This window comes from Schistocerca gregaria, chromosome 5 (assembly GCF_023897955.1).
Source record: "Schistocerca gregaria isolate iqSchGreg1 chromosome 5, iqSchGreg1.2, whole genome shotgun sequence".
In the NCBI taxonomy this organism is placed as follows: domain Eukaryota; kingdom Metazoa; phylum Arthropoda; class Insecta; order Orthoptera; family Acrididae; genus Schistocerca; species Schistocerca gregaria.
The window spans coordinates 139,729,897-139,750,571 of NC_064924.1; the positions used below are offsets into that span (position 1 = coordinate 139,729,897).

Below are 20,675 nucleotides of genomic sequence, written 5' to 3' on the forward strand. Positions count from 1 at the left end.
CTTAAGGAGTATATTACTGAAGCACACAAAAGTTCAATGCTTTCCCATTGGGCATCAGAAACTGTTGCACAGTGTAGCTCTGTAGAAGAAGTACTGGTTGAAGTAATATCCTCTTGAATTTTCTTTACTCATTTAGTGAAATCTGTTGTAAATTACTTAAAATGAGATTGTCCATTTATTACAGAAGTGTCATATTAATGCAAATGTTGAATTGTATTACAAGTTCTGATATTCAGTTTTAAGATTCTATATTAATAAGTGAAATATTTTGTCATTGTTTGTTGTGGTAGAATCACTGTAATTATACCATTTTAAATGTACTAATTTAATTACTTGCAGAAAATTATTCAGTAAAGATTGACATGTTCCATTTCCTAGCACTTCCCTTGCTCACTGTAACAATATAACTTATATGAAAATGAATAAAAAATGAAAATAAATTCCATGTTGTCCTCTGCCTAGTCCTGTCTTGCATTTGTATCTTTGTGTAACCACTTCACCCATCATTATTTCTAATATGTTGTCTGCTCCCCTACAGTTTCCTTCCTCCACTAATTGATGCTTAGCATGTGCTCTGTTAAACTGTTTCTTGTTGTTCTCCTGTAAAAATTTCTAACTTAATAGCAAAGAAAAATGTGATGTATATAATACAAATTTCATTATGTATGACAGTGTAAGGTGGTGTAAAAAATGCTACAGTGCGACATTTGGTACCTTCCATTTGCAGACATTAGGGCCAGAGTGTGCCATACTGTCAGAAGCCCTGTCACGCTATGAAGCAATCATCAGAGAAGATGCAGCAACTGAGGGTCCACGTGATGCTGGTGAGGCCTCCATGCAGATGACTGGGATGCAGGTCCATCTCGATGGCGAGTGTGGTGATCGACCGTTCTTTGGAATGAATGAGTCCTGTAAGTGCACAGTCTGCACTGAATGCATTATGGATCTCTTATACATCAATAGTGGTCAGCTCAACTATCTTTAGATGATTCTGACTTTTATTTGTAGAGATCAACAGAGAATCAAACCTGATCTTCCAAATACTGACATGATGCAAAAAACAAACACAATCATCTGAGATTGATTGACAGGTGGGGTGGTAGACACACATAACAGCCAAGCTTCCAGACTACCTTCAGTTTAAGTACACACACTAACACACACATTTTGTTGTTGAACAATGGAAAATCTGGGATGAAACGTAACAATGTTATGAAAAGGATAGTTGCTACTCACCATATAGCAGAGATGCTGAGTCACAGATAGGAACAACAAAAAGACTATCACTTTCGGACGAGTAACAACTATCCTTTCCACAACATTGTTAAATTTTGTTGTTGTTTCGATCAAAGAACTATTACTGTCATGCTTTAGAAAGTTAGCAACCACATTAATGGGAGCAGGTATAACAAAACAGAATTCCTCAATGTCACTCATATATTTTATGGCAGCATTACTCTCCTTTTTTTCTTGTGTATAATTATATGCATTTGATCTCTCTTCAGTCAATAGAAGCACTTTACTATTTACAATTTTTGAGCACATAATTGCCTCTTACTTAAATATAATGCATATAACACTGAAGATATGTGACAATTTTGATTAAATCTTCTTATAAACAGGTAAATATGGAAGCAAAATTGCTAATGCCTTGCTATCAGTTTGTAACACTTTCCCACACTTTTTGACTTAGTTCAGTCATTATTTTATTCATGTATTCACTCTTTCATCTGTTGACACATCATGTTTCATAGATCCTGCTATGAAATAGATCCATTAGGGATGTATAATGGTTCAAGCTGTACATTAAGTGGCAGAGGTCTAAAACTTTCTGCGCGATTCAGTGTGACATAATAGTTTTGTAGTCATGTTCTGTTATTCAATAATACTGATTCAATGAGTCACCAAAACTTGATTTAAGTGTTTTATTATACACACTGTATGTAAATGGTGTTTCCTGCCCCTTTTACATGGCTTATGCCTGTTTTAAACTGTGTGATAAATTCTAGCTGGCAAACCTGTCTTGGATAATAGCTATCCTTGCTCTTTCTAAAAGTGACATGGTTGCTTTGTGGTCCATATAAATTACAAATCATCTACCCTCGACATAAGTGTGGAAGTGCTGCACAGCTTCATATACAACTAACAGTTCTTGGTCATATGCACTCTACTTGGTTTGAGCCTTTGTCTATAGCCTGCTGGTTAGCATCTACTGCTATAGATAACGGCACACCTTGGACTGGGTGGGACAACAGCATTGCTTTCTGTAAGTTTGCCTGTACTCTTTTGAAGGTGTGCTGCAGCTCTGGTGTTCATTGCAGGTGACATCAGCCTATGGTGTAACTGCCTGACAGTGCTGCTGTCAGCAGTGTCAGAATGTTTGTCACTTTCAATATGTGGTGTCGATAGAAGTTCACAGTTTCTAGACGTCTTCTTAACTGCTGACACCAATTTTCTTCTTTAATGGACAAATACCAGCTGCTAAAACTGTATGCCTGAGGAATGTTACCTGCTCTGGCACAGAATAAATTTTGCTTCATGTCTGCTTATCCAACTGAACACTGTTTTGCTACTTAGGCAATGATACCATTTGGTAAAATGCTATGACATCAAGATAAATGGAACACAGAAATTCAGTTCCCTTAACACCTCATCTACGAAGTGCTGGCATATGTTGTTGTTGTGGTCTTCAGTCCTGAGACTGGTTTGATGCAGCTCTCCATGCTACTCTATCCTGTGCAAGCTCCTTCATCTCCCAGTACCTACTGCAGCTTACAACCTTCTGAATCTGCATAGTGTATTCATCTCTTGGTCTCCTTCTACAATTTTTATCCTCCACGCTGCCCTCCAGTACTAAATTGGTGATCCCTTGATGCCTCAGAACATGTCCTACCAACCGATACCTTCTTCTACCATAGTCAAGTTGTGCCACAAACTCCTCTTCTCCCCAATTTTATTAAATACCTCCTCATTAGTTATGTGATCTACCCATCTAATCTTCAGCATTCTTCTGTAGCGCCACATTTTGAAAGCTTCTATTCTCTTCTTATCCAAACTATTTATCATCCATGTTTCACTTCCATACATGGCTACACTCCATATGAATACTTTCAGAAACAACTTCCTGACACTTACATCTATACCCGATGTTAACAAATTTCTCTTCTTCATAAACACTATGCTTGTCATTGCCAGTCTACATTTTATATCCTCTCTACTTCAACCATCATCAGTTATTTTGCTCCCCAAATAGCAAAACTCCTTTACTATTTTAAGTGTCTCATTTCCTAATCTAATTCCCTCAGCATCACCCGACTTAATTCAACTACATTCTATTATCCTCGTTTTGCTTTTGTTGATGTTCATCTTATACTGTCCTTTCAGGACACTGTCCATTCTGTTCAACTGCTCTTCCAAGTCCTTTGCTGTCTCTGACAGAATTACAATGTCATCAGCGAACCTCAATATTTTTATTTCTTCTACATGGATTTTAATACCTACTCCAAACTTTTCATTCGTTTCCTTTACTTCTTGCTCAATATACAGATCCAATAGCATTGGGGAGAGGCTAGAACCCTGTCACACTCCCTCCCAAACCACTGCTTCCCTTTCATGTCCCTCGACTCTTATAATTGCCATCTGGTTTCTGTACAAATTGTAAATAGCCTTTCACTCCCTGTATTTTACCCCTGCCATCTTCACAATTTGAAAGAGAGTATTCCAGTCAACACTGTCAAAAGCTTTCTCTAAGTCTACAACTGCTAGAAATGTAGGTTTGCCTTTCCTTAATCTTTCTTCTAAGATAAGTCGTAGGGTCAGGGTCTCTGCATGTACCACAGTGTCATTAATCAGTTGACTAATCTTTGCACATTTACTAGTAAATTGGTGCTCTTGTGGAATTTTATGGCTTGCTGCATGTACTACATGCCACTGAAGCTGTGTGGGTACACACATGAGGAGGTGCATCTGGTGGTCCAATTACCAACATACCAGGTTGTGTTTCTTCCCTTGCTAACTGTATGTTTCCTTCTTCTGAAGTTATGGATGTCTGTCTTCATCTGCTTGGTGTAGGTCTGCTTACTGATTTTCAGTGCCAACAACTGCATATGCAGTGAATCTGCTAGTATGAGAGTAGATACTGGCTGAATTGCATCAGCACTGATTTTTTAATGGTTTACAGGTGCCCCTAGACATGGTTAATTATTTGTCTTGTCTGGCAAATACTAATCTCATAGCTACTTAGTGGAACCAATTCCCAAAAATATGAAATTCATCATCAACGTAACACAGTATTTAAATATAAGATAATCAATGTAAATGTGTGACAAATATAATAAATCAAAGCAAAACATTAGTACCTGACTCAGATTAGAACTGCATGACATATAATTGAAAAAGAGCAATAACACAGGTAAAATATAGCTACAACCTCCATATATTAGTTATGGCTAGTAGTTGCACAAAGTTCCACAGACTACAAAATGCTAACACAATTTGAATACAATTCAGAATTCAATTAACAAGTCAAAGGGATGGTGCACCATAAAACACATAACCCAAATCTTAGCTGTATCAACCCATGTTAAAATACAACAATGTAACTTTATTCATGTTAAAATACAGAAGATCTTTAATTATATTTCATAGCACATCCCCATTCAGAGTAACAGAAAACTGTAAGACAGAAGAGTTACAGTGTGTGACAGGCATGCCCTGGGGGGAGGGGGGGGGGGGGAGTGTTGTAAAGGATGAGAGGAAGAGGAGTAAGAGGAGGAGGAATGATGGGCTTTTACTGAAAGTGTGAAGGGAAGCAGATGGGTAGCCACTGCATGGCACAGGGGGGATTAGAATGAGGATGTGGTAATGCAGGAGAAGAGGGGAAATGCAGCAGTGTTGCAAGAGGCAGGGAGGGAGAGTGCGGATGTGAGACCCAGAGTACAGGCACGTGAAATGGGAAGAGGAACAGCGCATCAAATGCTCATAACCACAAGTATGTTGCTAAAGTGACCTTGCAGCAAGCATATGTTTTTTAAAGCATAGTTGGTGATATGTTCCAGTGGTATGACACTTGTTATGGTTGGCAGGAGAGCCAACACCATTTTGCTAAAGGAGGCCGAAATGCACGCGTTTTAGCTCACGCAGGCTGGCGTGAGGTCTGGAACATGACAAGGGAATTAGAATTGAGAAAAACGGACGTCGCTAGTGGAATACTTAACTTTAATCCATTAATGACAAACGTCGCTCTTGATGGTACATGATTTACAATATCAATAGAAACTGATCATGGCGCCTTGCTAGGTCGTAGCAAATAACGTAGCTGAAGGCTATGCTAACTATCATCTCGGCAAATGAGAGTGTAGAAGTCAGTGAACCGTCGCTAGCAAAGTCGGTTGTACAACTGGGGAGAGTGCTAGATAGTCTCTCTAGACCTGCCGTGTGGCGGTGCTCAGTCTGCAATCATTGATAGTGGCGACACGCTGGTCCGACGTATACTACCGGACCGTGGCCGATTTAAAGACTACCACCTAGCAAGTGTGGTGTCTGGCAGTGACACCACATTCCTCCCCCACAAATCGGTGTACGGTTGTGGCATAAGGCTTCCGCCCACCGTGGGGAGGACCCCATGTTGACGTATGCAACGAGGTGGGGAGCCTAACAACAGGCGAGGCTGTGCCATCCGCACCCTGCCATTCGGACCGCGGGGAGCTAGGAAACGCCTGAAAACCTTCTCAGGGGTGCACGCCAACATGTGGTGTATGCGCCCGTAGAGAGACAGGAGGGGCTGAAGGGTCAACCTCCATCGGGCCGGGGCACCTGACGGGATAAGACGACATATGGTCCGGAGCGGGCAAGATTTCCATCTCGGTGGACAACTGGTCACGGGAAGCGATCGGCGGTGCATGACCCAGGGAGGCGCAGCGGTTGCAGCGACGCGTCCACTGCGGGCGTTGCTGGCGTGAGAACAGGCGGCGTCGGCGGCGGCGGTGGCGGCGCGTCGCCATGGGGCAAAATGGAAGGCAGCGTCGGTAACACCTGGGGCTGAGGCGAGCCAGTAGGTGGGTCCCCGGGGCGCTGACCGGACGGCACCGTCGCTGAAAGCAGACGCCGAGCGGCAGATCCCGTGCGACAACAGAGGCGCAGGTGATTGAGATGCCGACGCACTTCACCAGAGGCCCCCAAAACCAGATACATAGCGCTGCCGAGGCAGCGAAGAATGTACCCTTCGAGCAAAGGCCGTGAACCTCGCTAGTGGCGATAGTAGACTACGTCGCCTGGAGAAAAAGCAGGTGTCTGCCGCTGCACAGGAACCTGATGCGGCGGATGAAGCAAAGACATCAAGGTTAGATGATGACGACCGTGGAGCAACTCAGCCGGCGAGCGACCATCTCGGGGCTGAGAGCGATACGAGGACAAAAAGAGCAATAACGCGTCCTCCCGAGAATGCGACTCTCTCAACTTTAACATCTGTGACTTGAAAATCCTGACCAATCGTTCAGCGGCACAGTTTGACTGTGGCGAAAACGGCGCAGAAGTCAGATGTTGAATACCATTGGCCTTGCAGAATGACTGAAATTCTGCGGACATGACTTGTGGGCCATTGTCGGAAACAATTGTCTAGCGAATGCATTTCTGCGCTGTACATGGATGTACAGACTTGGTCGGATGAAAAAGCGATGTCAAAGGTTTGTGGTCTGTGATTATTGTAAAGTGACGAACATACAAGAAAAAATGAAATTTTGTAACACCAAATACGAGAGCCAATGCTTCTTTCTCGATCTGTGAATAATTTCTTTGAGCAGACGAGAGCAATTTGGACGCAAAGGCAATAGGGCGATCGTGCGATCCATCTTTGAGCGCAAGCACAGCACCGATCCCGAAATCTGATGCATCCACCATCAACAAAATGGGCTTGTGGGGATCGAATGGCGTAAGGCAAGTATTGGAAAGCAACGCCGATTTCAACTGGCGAAAGGCGCTTTCGCATTCCGTCGTCCAGACAAACGGAACCCCTTTAAGGCGTAAGCGATGAAGCGGAGCTGAAATGGAAGAGGCATGCGGAATATATTTATGATAATAGTTGATTTTTCCCAGCACACTCTGTAGCTGCTTCAAATTCTGCGGCGACGGCAAGTCTTGTATGGCTCAGAGGTGCGTTGGACTGGGATGTATGCCTTGGGCATTGAGCACATGTCCCAAGTATGGCAAGTCCCGAGAAAAAAACACACATTTGTCCTTCCGCAAGCGAAGACCATTTTGTCGCAAGACCTGAAATAATGTTCTGAGATTGGCCAAATGTTCTTCTTCCCTCTTTCCAGTGATCACAATATCGTCCAGATAATTTGCTGCAGTAGGGACCGACGCACAAACAGTTTGTCGATATTGCTGAAACAATGCAGGGGCGGATGCACACCCAAATGGCAGTCGTTTGAATTGATACAAACCAAGATGCGTGTTAACCACCAAAACGCACTGGGATTCTTCGTCCACCGGTATTTGCAAGTACGCATCTGCTAGGTCCAACTTCGAAAAATACTTACCCGGGCACAGTTTGTCAAAAAGATCTTCCGGGCGGGGTAAAGGAAAAGTTGCGATCACCAGATATGGATTCACTGTTGCCTTGAAGTCCACACAAAGTCTCAATTTTCTGGAAGGTTTTGGCAAAATTACTAAGGGTGATGCCCAGAGAGAAGCCTGCACACGTTCAGTTACACCTTGTGATTCCAAATCATGTAATGTTTTTGCGACCTCATCACGCAATGCGTGGGGAACATTGCGCGCTCTGAAAAATTTCGGTTGTGCGTTTACTTTCAGTTCCAAATGTGCTTTTTAGTTCTTAGCGCAACCGAGGCCCGGTGCAAAAATGTCTGCAAATTCTTCACATAGACGAGAAACACTGTCTGAAGGCACAGTCTGGTTCACTGATAGGACCTTATTTACTATAGACAAGTTAAACAACTGAAATAAATCGAAACCAAACAAGTTCACTGCAGACGAAGAACGAAGGACGTAAAGTGACACAAGTTTTGTTTGTAATTTGTATGTTGCAAGAAGGTTGCACTGTCCTAACACAGGGATCTCTTGTCTTGAATAGCTAGTTAAGATTTGCGGCACGCAACGGAGGTGTGCCCAGCAGTTTGTAAGTGTCTTGATTGATCAGTGAAACTGCAGTTCCGGTATCGAGCTGGAATAGTATCACTTTGCCGTTAATGTCCAAGTCTACAAAAAGTTTATTGTCCTGCTGACGACAAGAGCGACTGTCTCGTGCAACGTGAACTGACACTGGTACAGAATCACTCGCGACTTGACGAGAGTTCCGACGATGTCGACGCACACTACTTTTGGGACGAACACAGTCACTGTTAGAGAGAGTGGCAGTTGGCGGAGTGGAATGAACTAAATGAATTTCCATGGGCGAAGTTTCGCGAGCCTCAGTATCCTTGGTTCGATTCGGATTCTGGCGCGAAGCAAAGGGCCTGGAACGGTTTTGAGCTTCCGATCTGAGCTTTTTCTGGCAAACACTCTGAACATGTCCTTTTTTATTACAATAAAAGCAAATAGCTTGGCGTGACGGGCAATTCTCACGCGAATGTTTAGTAGCACACCGCGGGCATGATTTGATCACTGCATTAGCTTGCCGCCGGACGCGGTGGTCTCGCGGTTAAGGCGCTCAGTCCAGAACCGCGTGACTGCTACGGTCGCAGGTTGGAATCCTGCCTCGACCATGGATGTGTGTGATGTCCTTAGGTTCGTTAGGTTTAAGTAGTTCTAAGTTCTAGGGGACTGATGACCACAGATGTTAAGTCCCATAGTGCTCAGAGCATTAGCTTGCCGTCGCGACACACGTGGCTGAGAGCCTGGCGGCAGCGGCGCGGCCGGGCGCGAGGGCTGTTTACTGCTCCGTGCAGCTCGCCCGGCGGGCCGGGTAACCTGACACACTGCTGGCGAAGTTTCAAATGATTGCTGAGCGAAGTCAAGTGTGTCCTGCCGATCCAATATGTCCATCACTTGTTGAAGGGAGGGATTTACTAGTTTCAAAATCTGTTCCCTTATACGAACATCAGAAACGTTCTGTGCAATTGCATCACGTACCATAGTATCTGAATAAGGGAGTCCACATTGACACTCAAAAGCACAATCCCTAGTAAGAACTTGCAAGGTTGCAACCCACTCCTGATTAGTCTGACCTGCCATATGTTTTGTGCGAAAGAAGGTATACCTTTTCACAACTACATTGATTGATTCTTTGAAATATGCATCTAATTCAGACAAAATTTCTTCATAGGACAGAGTTGCTACGTCGCGACGGGGAAATAATTTGACCATCACACGGTACGTTTGTACCCCGACGGAGGAAAGGAGAAAAGGCTGCCGCTCGTTACCTTGAATTCTGTAGGCGGCGAGATGGAATCCAAATCGGCGTGACCACTCCGTCCAGCTTTCCAGTGCAGCACCAAAAGGTCGAAAAGTGGGTGCAACAGCGTGTTGTGGCTGCGTTAGCGGTGAAGCGGCTGCTGCCGCATCGTTTCGCATCGCACGTTGACCCTGGACGAGCTGTCCAAGGGCATCCAGTACGGCCTGCGTCTGCTGATTCTGTAAGCGATAAAATTCAGACAGTATATCTGGAGATTGTGGCGAAGCCATTACACAAGTAAATCAGGGCAATTTAGATAAGAACACTTTTACTCTCGTCGCCAATGTTGTGGTTGGCAGGAGAGCCAACACCATTTTGCTAAAGGAGGCCGAAATGCACGCGTTTTAGCTCACGCAGGCTGGCGTGAGGTCTGGAATATGACAAGGGAATTAGAATTGAGAAAAACGGACGTAGCTGCTTCAAATGGCTCTGAGCACTATGGGACTTAACAGCTGTGGTCATCAGTCCCCTAGAACTTAGAACTACTTAAACCTAACTAACCTAAGGACATCACACACATCCATGCCCGAGGCAGGATTCGAACCTGCGTGCCTAGAACCGCGAGACCACCACGGCCGGCCGGACGTAACTGGTGGAATACTTAACTTTAATCCATTAATGATGAATGTTGCTCTTGACGGTACATGATTTACAATATCAATAGAAACTGATCATGGCGCCTTGCTAGGTCGTAGCAAATAACGTAGCTGAAGGCTATGCTAACTATAGTCTCGGCAAATGAGAGCGTAGAAGTCAGTGAACCATCGCTAGCAAAGTCGGCTGTACAACTGGGGCGAGTGCTAGGAAGTCTCTCTAGACCTGTCGTGTGGCGGCGCTCGGTCCGCAATCATTGATAGTGGCGACACGCGGGTCCGACGTATACTACAAGACCGCGAATGATTTAAAGGCCACCACCTGTCTGGTGGTGAAACCACAACACTAGATATACATTATACAGAGTAAGGCTATGCTATCTGACAGCACCTTAAACACAAAAACCAATCAGTATGGAGTGGCACCAAATTTTTATATGAAATGAAATGATCTTGACTTCTGTATGCCAAAAGACCAAATTCAAGGCAGCATAGGAAATAAATTTTAAGAAGGCCTAGTTCAGATTGTTAGTACAGTAATTGTACCAATTTTGAAATAGAAATAAGGTGACAGTGTGTCTCTATGTTGGATTTCAATAAACACAAGGTTTAAAAAATGCTGACCACCTATTTCAGGGATTTGTTGGCTACATAAAATCACATCAAGATGGTGAAAATGTTGATATGGAAGAATACCAGATTTCGATACCAGTATGCAATAAGGAATGCTGCAATTCAGACTTCAGATACCATGAAAAACAAGTGGGTAAGAGGAGTGCATATTAATTTCATGAGACACAGGCTAGGGAAATTTTATGAAGAGGGACTGAAAGGAAATACTCAGTTCAGGAGACATAATAATTAAAAATGTGCAACCCTTATGAGTGGTGCCTTGAAAAAAAAAATAACAAAAACTAACGCTTCTAAATTGACAGTTGAATTAGCCCATCTGCAGAGCAGTAGAACATTAGTCACAAAAATTAGATGAAAACTTGAAGTATTATGGTCCATTGAGCAATAAAAGACAAACAGAATAGACACTGCAGAGAGAGGCTGCACATCCTAGCATTTAAAACAGATGAAAAACTTAACAAAGCAGACTGTAAAGCACATTACTGTAGAAAAACTTCAGTAGCAAGTTAAATAGAATGTATTCTTTCAAAAGAAGTCCCAAAATAGACATAATGAAATCCTTATCAATAATGGTAGGACTCTCATGTCTGCAAGGAAAGTACAATACAACATCAAAACTCTAAATCTAAAGTGAATAATGTACACTGCTTAAAATAATAAAAGTCCACTTTGTCATATGGGTTCTTACCATTTACCTGTTTTCTAAATGTGTGGTGGTACCTTTTAACACCTTATTATTGCACTTTCACACTTGTTTGCAGTTTCTTAAAAACGAAAACTGGACTCTTTCTTCAAAGATCCTTGATGTCCATGACCATTTAAAGCCTATGCAAAATGTGGTAGTTGGCTAAACAAGTACATCGCCCCACATAAGTTCTTAGAGAAAAGCTAAGTCTTAAAATACATACAGTAAACAAAAGCTCTCTCTCTCTCTCTAGAGAAAATGGATTAGATTCCCCCAAAATTAAATTTTTTAAAGAACTAGACAATAAATGAGCATAAAAGACTGCAATATCTTACTTATGTATTGGTCACTTGCATGAAATGGACTTAACTATGGCAGACAAGATGAAGAAATGAAGAAGGAAAAGAGTAGTGGTAGTGTGTCTGTGCATGGATGGCTTAGATGACAGCTGTGCCAGACAACATATTCGCATTGTTCAGTCTCTGCTTATAGCAAGTGTTCACAGATGACAGAGACACCAACTTAAATAATTCGAAAATCACATTGCTGTGTCAACTGCAAACTCACTGCATGGTAAAGTGAAACACAGTTATGGTTCTACTCTGTTCTCTAATGGAGGCAGCATGAAATAGACCATTTAACACCACTTGACCATCCTCACATTATTGGAAAATATGTCCTTGTTAATTATACTGCTCTCAGTGTCACCACTTTCTCTCCTGGCTATCATGATACATAACTTTTCAACATAACTTCACTATCTGCAGTGGGATAACAGCTGAAAGCAACTCAAAATAATTGGTTTTGTTACTTGACTGACACAAAATGGTGTACTCTAATGCAATGGTGCATTTAATCTCTTCTCATTATACATCATTTATCATACTAAACACTGTTAAATACCCCATATTATATCACTTAATATATTGTACAGATAACTACTACCATTTACTAAAAAAAGCGTGGACAGAGAAAGGCTACAAAGTGAGAAGAAGAATAGAGAGAGAGAGAGAGAGCAGAGAAAGTTAAATCCTCTTATTTTACAAACAACAATGTAGGAAAAGATAGATTGCTGCTTACCGTAAAGATAACATGCTAAGTTACAGACAGGCATAATTAAAAGACACTTAAACATAAGCATTAGGCCTCAGCCTTCATCAGAAAAAGAAAAACACGCACCATTCATTCACACATGTATGGACATCTTACCACAAAAGACTGCCAACTCCGGCAGTATGCAACTAACACATGGGATGGAAGCAGCAATCTGAAGGGAGCAGGGGACAGGGGACAGGGAAAAGGATGGTAAAGAGAGTAGCACAGTCTGGCAGAGTGTACAGGAACTAGAATGCTAACAGGCACAGCATCAGTGGGTTGTGGGGCAGGGACATGGAGAAAAATGGTGTGAAAAAGGAAAGGAGTGGGGAAAGGAGGGTGGTTGTGTTGGCAGAGAGAGGCAAACAAAGAGGGTGGGAGGTGAGAGTGGGGAGGGGGTGACAGGACAGAGTGGAAACTATCGAGTGAAGGGTGTGGGGACAGTATGTTAACACAGTCTGAGGCCAGGATAATTATGGGAGCAGAGAATATGTTGTAAGGATAACTCCCATATGTGGATTTCAGGAAAGCTGGTGATGGAGGGAAGGACCCAGATGGCTTGGGTAGTAAGGCAGCCATTGAAATCAATCATGTTTTGTTCAACTGTATGTTGTACCACAGGGTAGCCTGCATTTTGACAGCATAATCCCTTTCACATCAAAAGATCCCTTCCATACAGACTGGCCACCCAGGAATGGCATATCTGCAGTGACAAGAACTCCCTTGCTCAGTATGCTGAGGGTCTCACCAAGGCCTTCCCAGACAGGCACTACCCCCAGACCTAGTCAGCAAAGAGATCTCCCGTGCCATTTTCCCCCACAAACCCAATCCTTCCCCTCCCCCAAGAACCAGCCACAAAGGAATGTCCCATTCATTGCCCAATACCACCATGGACTGTAAAAACTGAATCAAATCCTTCACCAGGACTTTGATTACCTGTCATCATGACCTGAGATGAGGAACATTTTACCTGAGCCCCTTCCCACCCCACCTTCCTAAGATGGTGTTCCATTGCCCACCCAACCTCCACAACATCCTAGTCCATTCATATACCATTCTCAATCCAACCCTTTGCCACAAGGATCATAGCCCTGTGGGAGACCCAAGTGCAAGACCTACCCAATCCACCCACCCAGCACTTCCTATTCTAGTCCAGTCACAGGTTTATCCTATCCCATCAGGGACCAGGCCACCTGTGTAAGCACTATGTCATGTACCAGCTCTGCTGCAATCATTGCAGAGATTTTTATATTGGTGCAAGTATCAGCTAGCTGCCCACCAGAATGAATGGCCACTGCCAAACTGTGGCCAAGAGCAAAGTAGACCATCATGTGGCAAGACATATGGCTGAACATAACATGATTGATTTCAATGGCTGTCTCACTAAGTGAGCCATCTGGACTCTTCCCTCCACCACCAGGTCTTCCAGACTATGTCGATGGGTGTTATCCTTACAACACATTCTGTTCTCCCATAATTGTCGCAACTTCCAGTTGCAGCAACACACTGACTCCACATCCTTCACCCAACAGTTTTACACCCTCTGTCCTATCATCTGCTCAACGGTCTCATCTCCCACCCTCATTGTTTGTCATTCTCCTGCCAATGCATCCACCCATATTTCCCCACTCCTCTCCTTTATGCTTCATTTTACCCCATCTTCCTACCCACAACCTCCTGACACTGAGTGTGCTGGCATTCTAGTCCCTACTCACATTGCCAGACAGCACTCCTCTTTTCTCCCACCCATACTCTGTTATCCATTTCCCTTGCCTACCTTCTCGAGACTGCTACTTCCATCCCACATGATAGTTGCATTCTGGCCCAAGCTGATGGAATTGGCAGTCATGTGTGTGCTGAGGTGTGCTTGCATGTGTGAATAAATGGTGTGTGTTTCTGTTTTTGTGATGAAGGGTCAGTCCGAAAGCTTACATGTAAGTGTCTTTTAGCTGTGCCCATCTGCAACTTAATGTGTTATCTTTATAGTAAGTAGCAATCTACCTTTTCCTATCTTTTTAGTATTCCTACCTGGAGTTTTTATTGTTTCATTTTACAGTCAGGTAGGTGAAGCAACATTCTAGTTAATTGAACAGCAGCAGATGCAAATCACCTTTTAATGACCATTTGGCATCTGAAGGCCTACAGCCACCTAATCCCATTAGATGTTTGATAGACACAACCATGACTCTATCAAGCCAATATGCATCTGCAGTGTTTATTTAGGAAAAATTACACATTCAACATACTTCACAATAATTATAAATTTTTGTGAGAAAAGTTCAGATCATACTACTAAGTAAAGATGTCTCCAACAAAGGTAATACAGGAGAACCTTGATTACCTGACCTAATATTAACCAAATCCTTGGATTATCTGAGCATTTGCCCAACCATCTTTTTGTGCTCAGAGCCAAACAGTGTGCCAACTTTATCAATCAATTTTCCTCCTGTTACAACAGATGTCCATGGGTATGGTGTTACTGAGTGGTCACAATAATGTAACAAGAAGAAATAAGCTTACTAGACAAAAAAATAGGCACCTCAGTGTGCACACACTGATAAACTGTTAAGCATTTATAGGTGGTGCAACGATCGAGTCACACACAGAGCTGCAAACACATTATCTTGGACTGAAGGGAGGGAATGAATTGTGATTCTGATGCCAAATTTTGTACAGGTATTCAAGTAGTCAGAAACTGAGAGTGTGTGTTCAGCACTGGTGTTAAATGAGATCAGGAAATTTGATCAAATAAGGAATAGTACACGGAATGCATAGGGCTATCGCAGGAAGCTACCAGGTGCAGATAAGTCTGGGAGATCAAACAAACGAAAAAAGCAGAGAATGGGAGAGGTGGGGCTCTTGTAATGTTCTGGTAGTGGCTAGTCATGGAGCACAGGACCAGAACTGCCTCGGCTCTGAAAAGTAGGCAACTTGGGTTATGTAGGCACAGCCAAAGTTACTCTGGGAGAAAACTTGTAAAGACTTGACTAGGGCCTTTGAAATAGTCCTTGACTCACTGTTATCTTGTACAGCTGCTGCCTCTGAGCTGATGTAATTGGCTACTTGCATCACTACTGAACTGCTTGCTTGCTCTATCATTGCTTACACTTTGTTCACTACTGCAAGTACAGAGTTTATGTTGCATCTCTTGCGAGGTGCCACAGCTATTTTCACTGGTAGTGATAGCTGCCTCAACCATGCATGACACAGGACCATGTTAGATATTCCCTATTCTCCATTGATGCTCCTGAAGTGATGCCAGATCTTTGATGGCATTCTGTCCCTGAGATGATCATTCTTTAATATCTGTTACTTGCATTGTTCTAATGATTTACACATTCAACAGACTAGCATTTTCCTAAAATGGAGATATTTTTGCTTTGAGGATGGCTTCAACACAATCTCAAAGATCATTGGTACTGCCCAGGCATCCAAACTGTTGACTGCTACAGCAAACTACATGCAGCCACTGGTGTCATTGTTTTGCATAAATGCCAGGTTCAGCATTTTGAACCACAGCTGTCGATTTTCTGGCAGAAACTGAGGAATCTGAACTTTCATTCATGTGTGAGAAACTGTGTTAGACATGTTGAGTAAACTGTCATTTGGTCAGTCTGTCTCGCCATTTGCAGGGATAACTGTATGTTTTGTTTTGTATTCTGATTTGAGGTTGAAGGTCATTTATTTGCCTTTTGCAGATCTTGCAGGTGTGACTGTTGCACTGTTATCACTGTTCTGCTTTGCACATTTTCTGGGGTCTCTGCACTCTTCAGTATCCAGGGGTCACTACTTTGTAGTAGCATTCCATTATTTAATAATGCTGACTCAACAAGTCAGTGATATTTGACTTGCCTGTTTTATTTTACAGCCGTTAAGTAAATGAGACTTCACAGACACATGAGTAAACAAGGAACTTCCAAACATAAAAATAAAAAGTAAGCATAACAGCAGTAAGATGTGTCTGTAAACCAAAGAACAAATAAAATACACTTTATTGTCATATAGCTGAGATGCTGACACACACACATACTCACACACACACACACACACACACACACACACACACACACAAACGCATTTCAGACACGTGACCACCATCTCTGATGTGTGTGTGTCTAAATTGGAAGAAGGCCATTTGGTGAAAAGCTTAGTTGTTTGACAGTCTTTTTGTTATGTCTATCTGTGACTCAGCATCTCCGCTAAATGGTGAGTAGCAATCTATCCTTTTCATAATACTGTAATTATTTCATCCTGGATTTTTCCATTATTTGATAAAATACAATTTGCATCTTAATCCAAAGCTGATGCTTCCCACAGTTTTGACAACAAAACCCTCTCTTGAAATCTTGCTGAAAATCTGAAGGTATTCTGATCATATGTAAAGTACACCAGTGGTGATCAATACTTTCATTGCATGGTAGCTAAGATAAAGTTACTGATAATAGCACCACTAAAGCAGAGTTATTAAATATATTTTTCCAAACTTCCTTTGCCGAAGAGGATGCAGTAAATATTTCAGGATTCAAATAAGAAACACCTGTCAACATGAGTAATTTATAAGTAGATACCTCTGGTGCAACAAACCAGTTCAAATCATTTAATAAGGGCAAGTCTTTCAATGAAAACTGTACATGAGTTACATTCCTTTCAGAGTATGCTGAGAAATGGCTCCATTTTTAGGAATCATACACAGTTGCTCCATTAACAAAATATTGGTATCTAAAGACTGCATAGTTCCACGTGTCACACCAATTCACAAAAATTGAAACAGAATAATCTGCTGAGTTATAAACCCATATCAGTGGTATCAATTTGCACTAGGATTTTGCAATGTATGCTGTGTTCTAACATAATAACATAGCTCAAAGAAAACAGTTTATTAATTCTTAACAATCATGGATTCAGAAAATGTTGTTCTTTGAAACACTATTAACTCTTTCTTCACATGAAGTAATTAACACTATTGACAAGGGATCTTAGGTTGATTTCATAGTTCTATATTTCCATAAAGCCTTTGACACTGTTCCTCACAAGCAGCTACTAATCATATTGCATGGCTATGGAGTATCAACTAAGTCGTGTGATGGCATTCATGATTTCCTGTCTTAGTTGGTATTAATTGATCGAAGGTATTCAGATGAAATAATAGTGACATCTGTTGTTCTCCAAGGAAGTGTTATGGCCCTTCTGCTATTCATAAACTATATAACAGTTTAGGAGAAAGTCTGTGCATCTCTTTTAGATTGCAGATGATGTATTGTGCAAGTTGCATACAGTTAAGTGTTAGGTCTTCCACATGAGTACAAAAAGAAAATCTGTAAAATCTGAAGGTTTTTGATTGAACTAAATACTTAAGGATTACAATTATGAACAACTTAAATTGAAATAACAACATAAAATATTATTGAGAATGTGAAACAAAGACTGTGATTTTTATTGGTGGAACTCTTGTAATATGCAACAAATCTGCCATGGAGACTGCCTGTGCTACACCTGTCCATCCTCTTCTGGAGTACTGATGCTTTGTATGATACCCTTACTGGATAGGATTCACAGAGGACATCAAAAGTATTCAAAGAAGGGATGCTCATTTTGTATCATCATTAAATAGAGGAGAGAGTGTCACGGATGTGATCCACAAGCTGGGTTGGCAGTCATTTAAATGAACACATATTTCATTGTGGCAAGATGTTTTCATGAAATTTCAGTCACAGACTTTCTCCTCCAAACATGAAAAATATTTTGTTGGCACCCACCTACATGTGGGATAATAAAATAATAGAAATCAAATCTCCCAGAAAGATCTAGGTGTTCATTTCTGACAGGTACTATTTGAGAGTGGAACAGTCAAGAAATAGTCAGAAAATGGTTTGTTGTACCATCTGCAAAGCACTTAAATGGAAATTTTAGAGTAGTGATGTAGATGTCAATTACTATTATACACAGAGTGAGACATGTAAGATGCAAAAGTCTTTTCTCAGTTACTGAATAGGTCAAGATATTAAAACAAGATTTGTGGTGGGCAGAGAGTATGTAGTGAGGCACATAATTTTGTTATGTGGCTAACTCTCATAATTCTTGTACAAGCTGATACATTAAAGCAAATATTTTTATTGAAATTGTAAAGGTATTCAAAGATTCTTGAAAAGGCAAGTACAGTGATGTAAAACTTACATGGTTGGTAGCAAAAGATTTCACAAAACTGTCTGAAAAATGTGTTAAAGTTAACAGGTATGGTGGCTGAAATCTGATAATTCAATATGAATACTCCCAGTCAGGGCTCTCATGCCAGGCTTCATAGTTACATGCACCAAGAAGATAGGTTGAGGCTATAAATATAAAACATGTTTCCTCTGTGCCCCCCTCCCCCAAATTATACTAGAAAGGCACAAGGTCAGCTATGGTTTTTGTAAACGGCGCATCATGTTACCTTTTTGTGGACCTAATGTTTCATTAAATAAAAGAAACTGACATTCTCACTATTTATGTAAGAGTTAATTGAAAAATATTGATTAAAATATAATATTTAATGTTACCAACCTGTTTATTTTCTGTGTATGACACAAACTTTCTCTTGCAGATGAACTGAGAATTAACAGTCCAGATCTCCCAGGTGCAATAGTTTTAAGTTCTGCCTCAGTGTGGGGTATCCTGCGAGGTCTTGAAACGTTTTCTCAAGTTGCTACAAGGGTGAAGACTGCAGATGCTGTAAGTATCAATGATGTGTTTAAATTCACCTGAGGTACATAAGCCTGCAAGATACTTGAAATTGATACACAGCTCCATCCCACCATGGGCATCCACAGAAACTGTCTTCTTCTTCTTCTTCTTCTTTTGCTGATACCTTGTCCCATGGTTTCGCAGGGTCAGCGTGTTTAGAATAGGATTCGGCAACATTAATTTTAAGGGGTGGCCAGATGCACTTCCTGCTGCCACCCCATACCCCCCAGGATGGAATGAGTGTAGCCCGGCTGCCTGCATCTAGTGTAATTCATGGAATAGTGCGAACGTGTTCAGATGTCTGCGAGTCATATAACTGAGGCGGAATGTGGGGACCAGCCCAATATTCACCTAGTGGGATGTGAAAAACCAACCTAAAAACCACATCCAGGCTGGCTGGCACACTGTCTGACATTGGTAATCCACCAGGCAGATTCAATACGAGGCTGGTGCGCCTACCAAAGTCCAGGAAGCAGTGCATTAGCACTCTCGGCAAACCTGGCGGGTAGGTGCTGGCTTCTCATAATTAAAAATCTCATAAAGTGTTCGGGGGAAGCACATTTCTCACCTTTAACAAGTGCAGTGGTCCAACAGATGCTTCTGCAAACTTAAAGGTTTTCCTCTTTGAGGGTGTCGTTTGGTACACTGTGTCCATTTGTACTGAAAGTTTTGGCAGTGGTTTGTTCCACATGAATTCCATTGAAATAATGCTATTTTTCATTTTATTTCTAATTATGGTAGGGTGTAAGATATATCTGTGTTTTCATCCAAAGAGCAGGGTGTCAAAATAATGTTGGCACCTCACAATAAAACCACAGAAAACCATAGTCACTGCATGCTGTACCAGTGAGTGAGCAATGCTGACGTAGCCACACTGTCTAGAGCTGTCACAATTTGTGGCCTACTTATGTCTGAGCAGAGAAATGCTTGGGCCAATTCAGTCAATGATCAAGATGACGGCATTGTATTGGGTGATCCACATGTGTATTAACTGCCTAAGGCAGAGCTTAGTCATTCTTCAAGTGAAGAATCTTGTAAATTTGTTTGATCACATGATACTTCTGTATTCAGAGACAATTGTAAGTACTCAAAAAATCAAAGCTAAGTAAATCTTCATATCTATATTGTAATAAAATGGACTAGTATTTTATAGGTTAAAGTTCTGCTCACTTTTCTCCTGGAGCAAACCAAAGACCCCACCTATTCCCGGTGAGTATATTCTCATATAGCATAATAACTCTATCGGTACTGTGCACTTACATATATATCATGAAAGTGATTTTGCGTACTGTACACCAAATTCTAAGCTATTTTTGATTCATACACCTTATTTATTTCTGTGGAAAATAATGTTCCTGCTGCACTATTGGTTACCTCTTCGGTTTAAGTATCTTAGCAACTGATTTTGGAGAGAGTGTAATTTGACATAAAATTACAATTTGGAGAGTAGGCATATTCCAATTTGTATTGTGATTAGAATAATAAAAAATGAAAATGGAGAGCAAACCAGATGTTAAATTACAAAAATAAGTAAATT

The 20,675-nt window shown here is 41.6% G+C and overlaps 1 protein-coding gene across 1 annotated transcript in view; it reads left to right on the forward strand.

Annotated features, from left to right (window-relative positions):
• Positions 1-20,675, forward strand: part of LOC126273264 (beta-hexosaminidase subunit beta-like) — a 182,494-nt gene that overhangs the window by 71,402 nt on the left and 90,417 nt on the right. The window contains exons 2-3 of the mRNA XM_049976807.1: positions 728-911; positions 18,999-19,126. Of these exons, the coding sequence (XP_049832764.1) occupies positions 728-911; positions 18,999-19,126 (312 nt within the window). The remainder of the gene's footprint in view (positions 1-727; positions 912-18,998; positions 19,127-20,675) is intronic.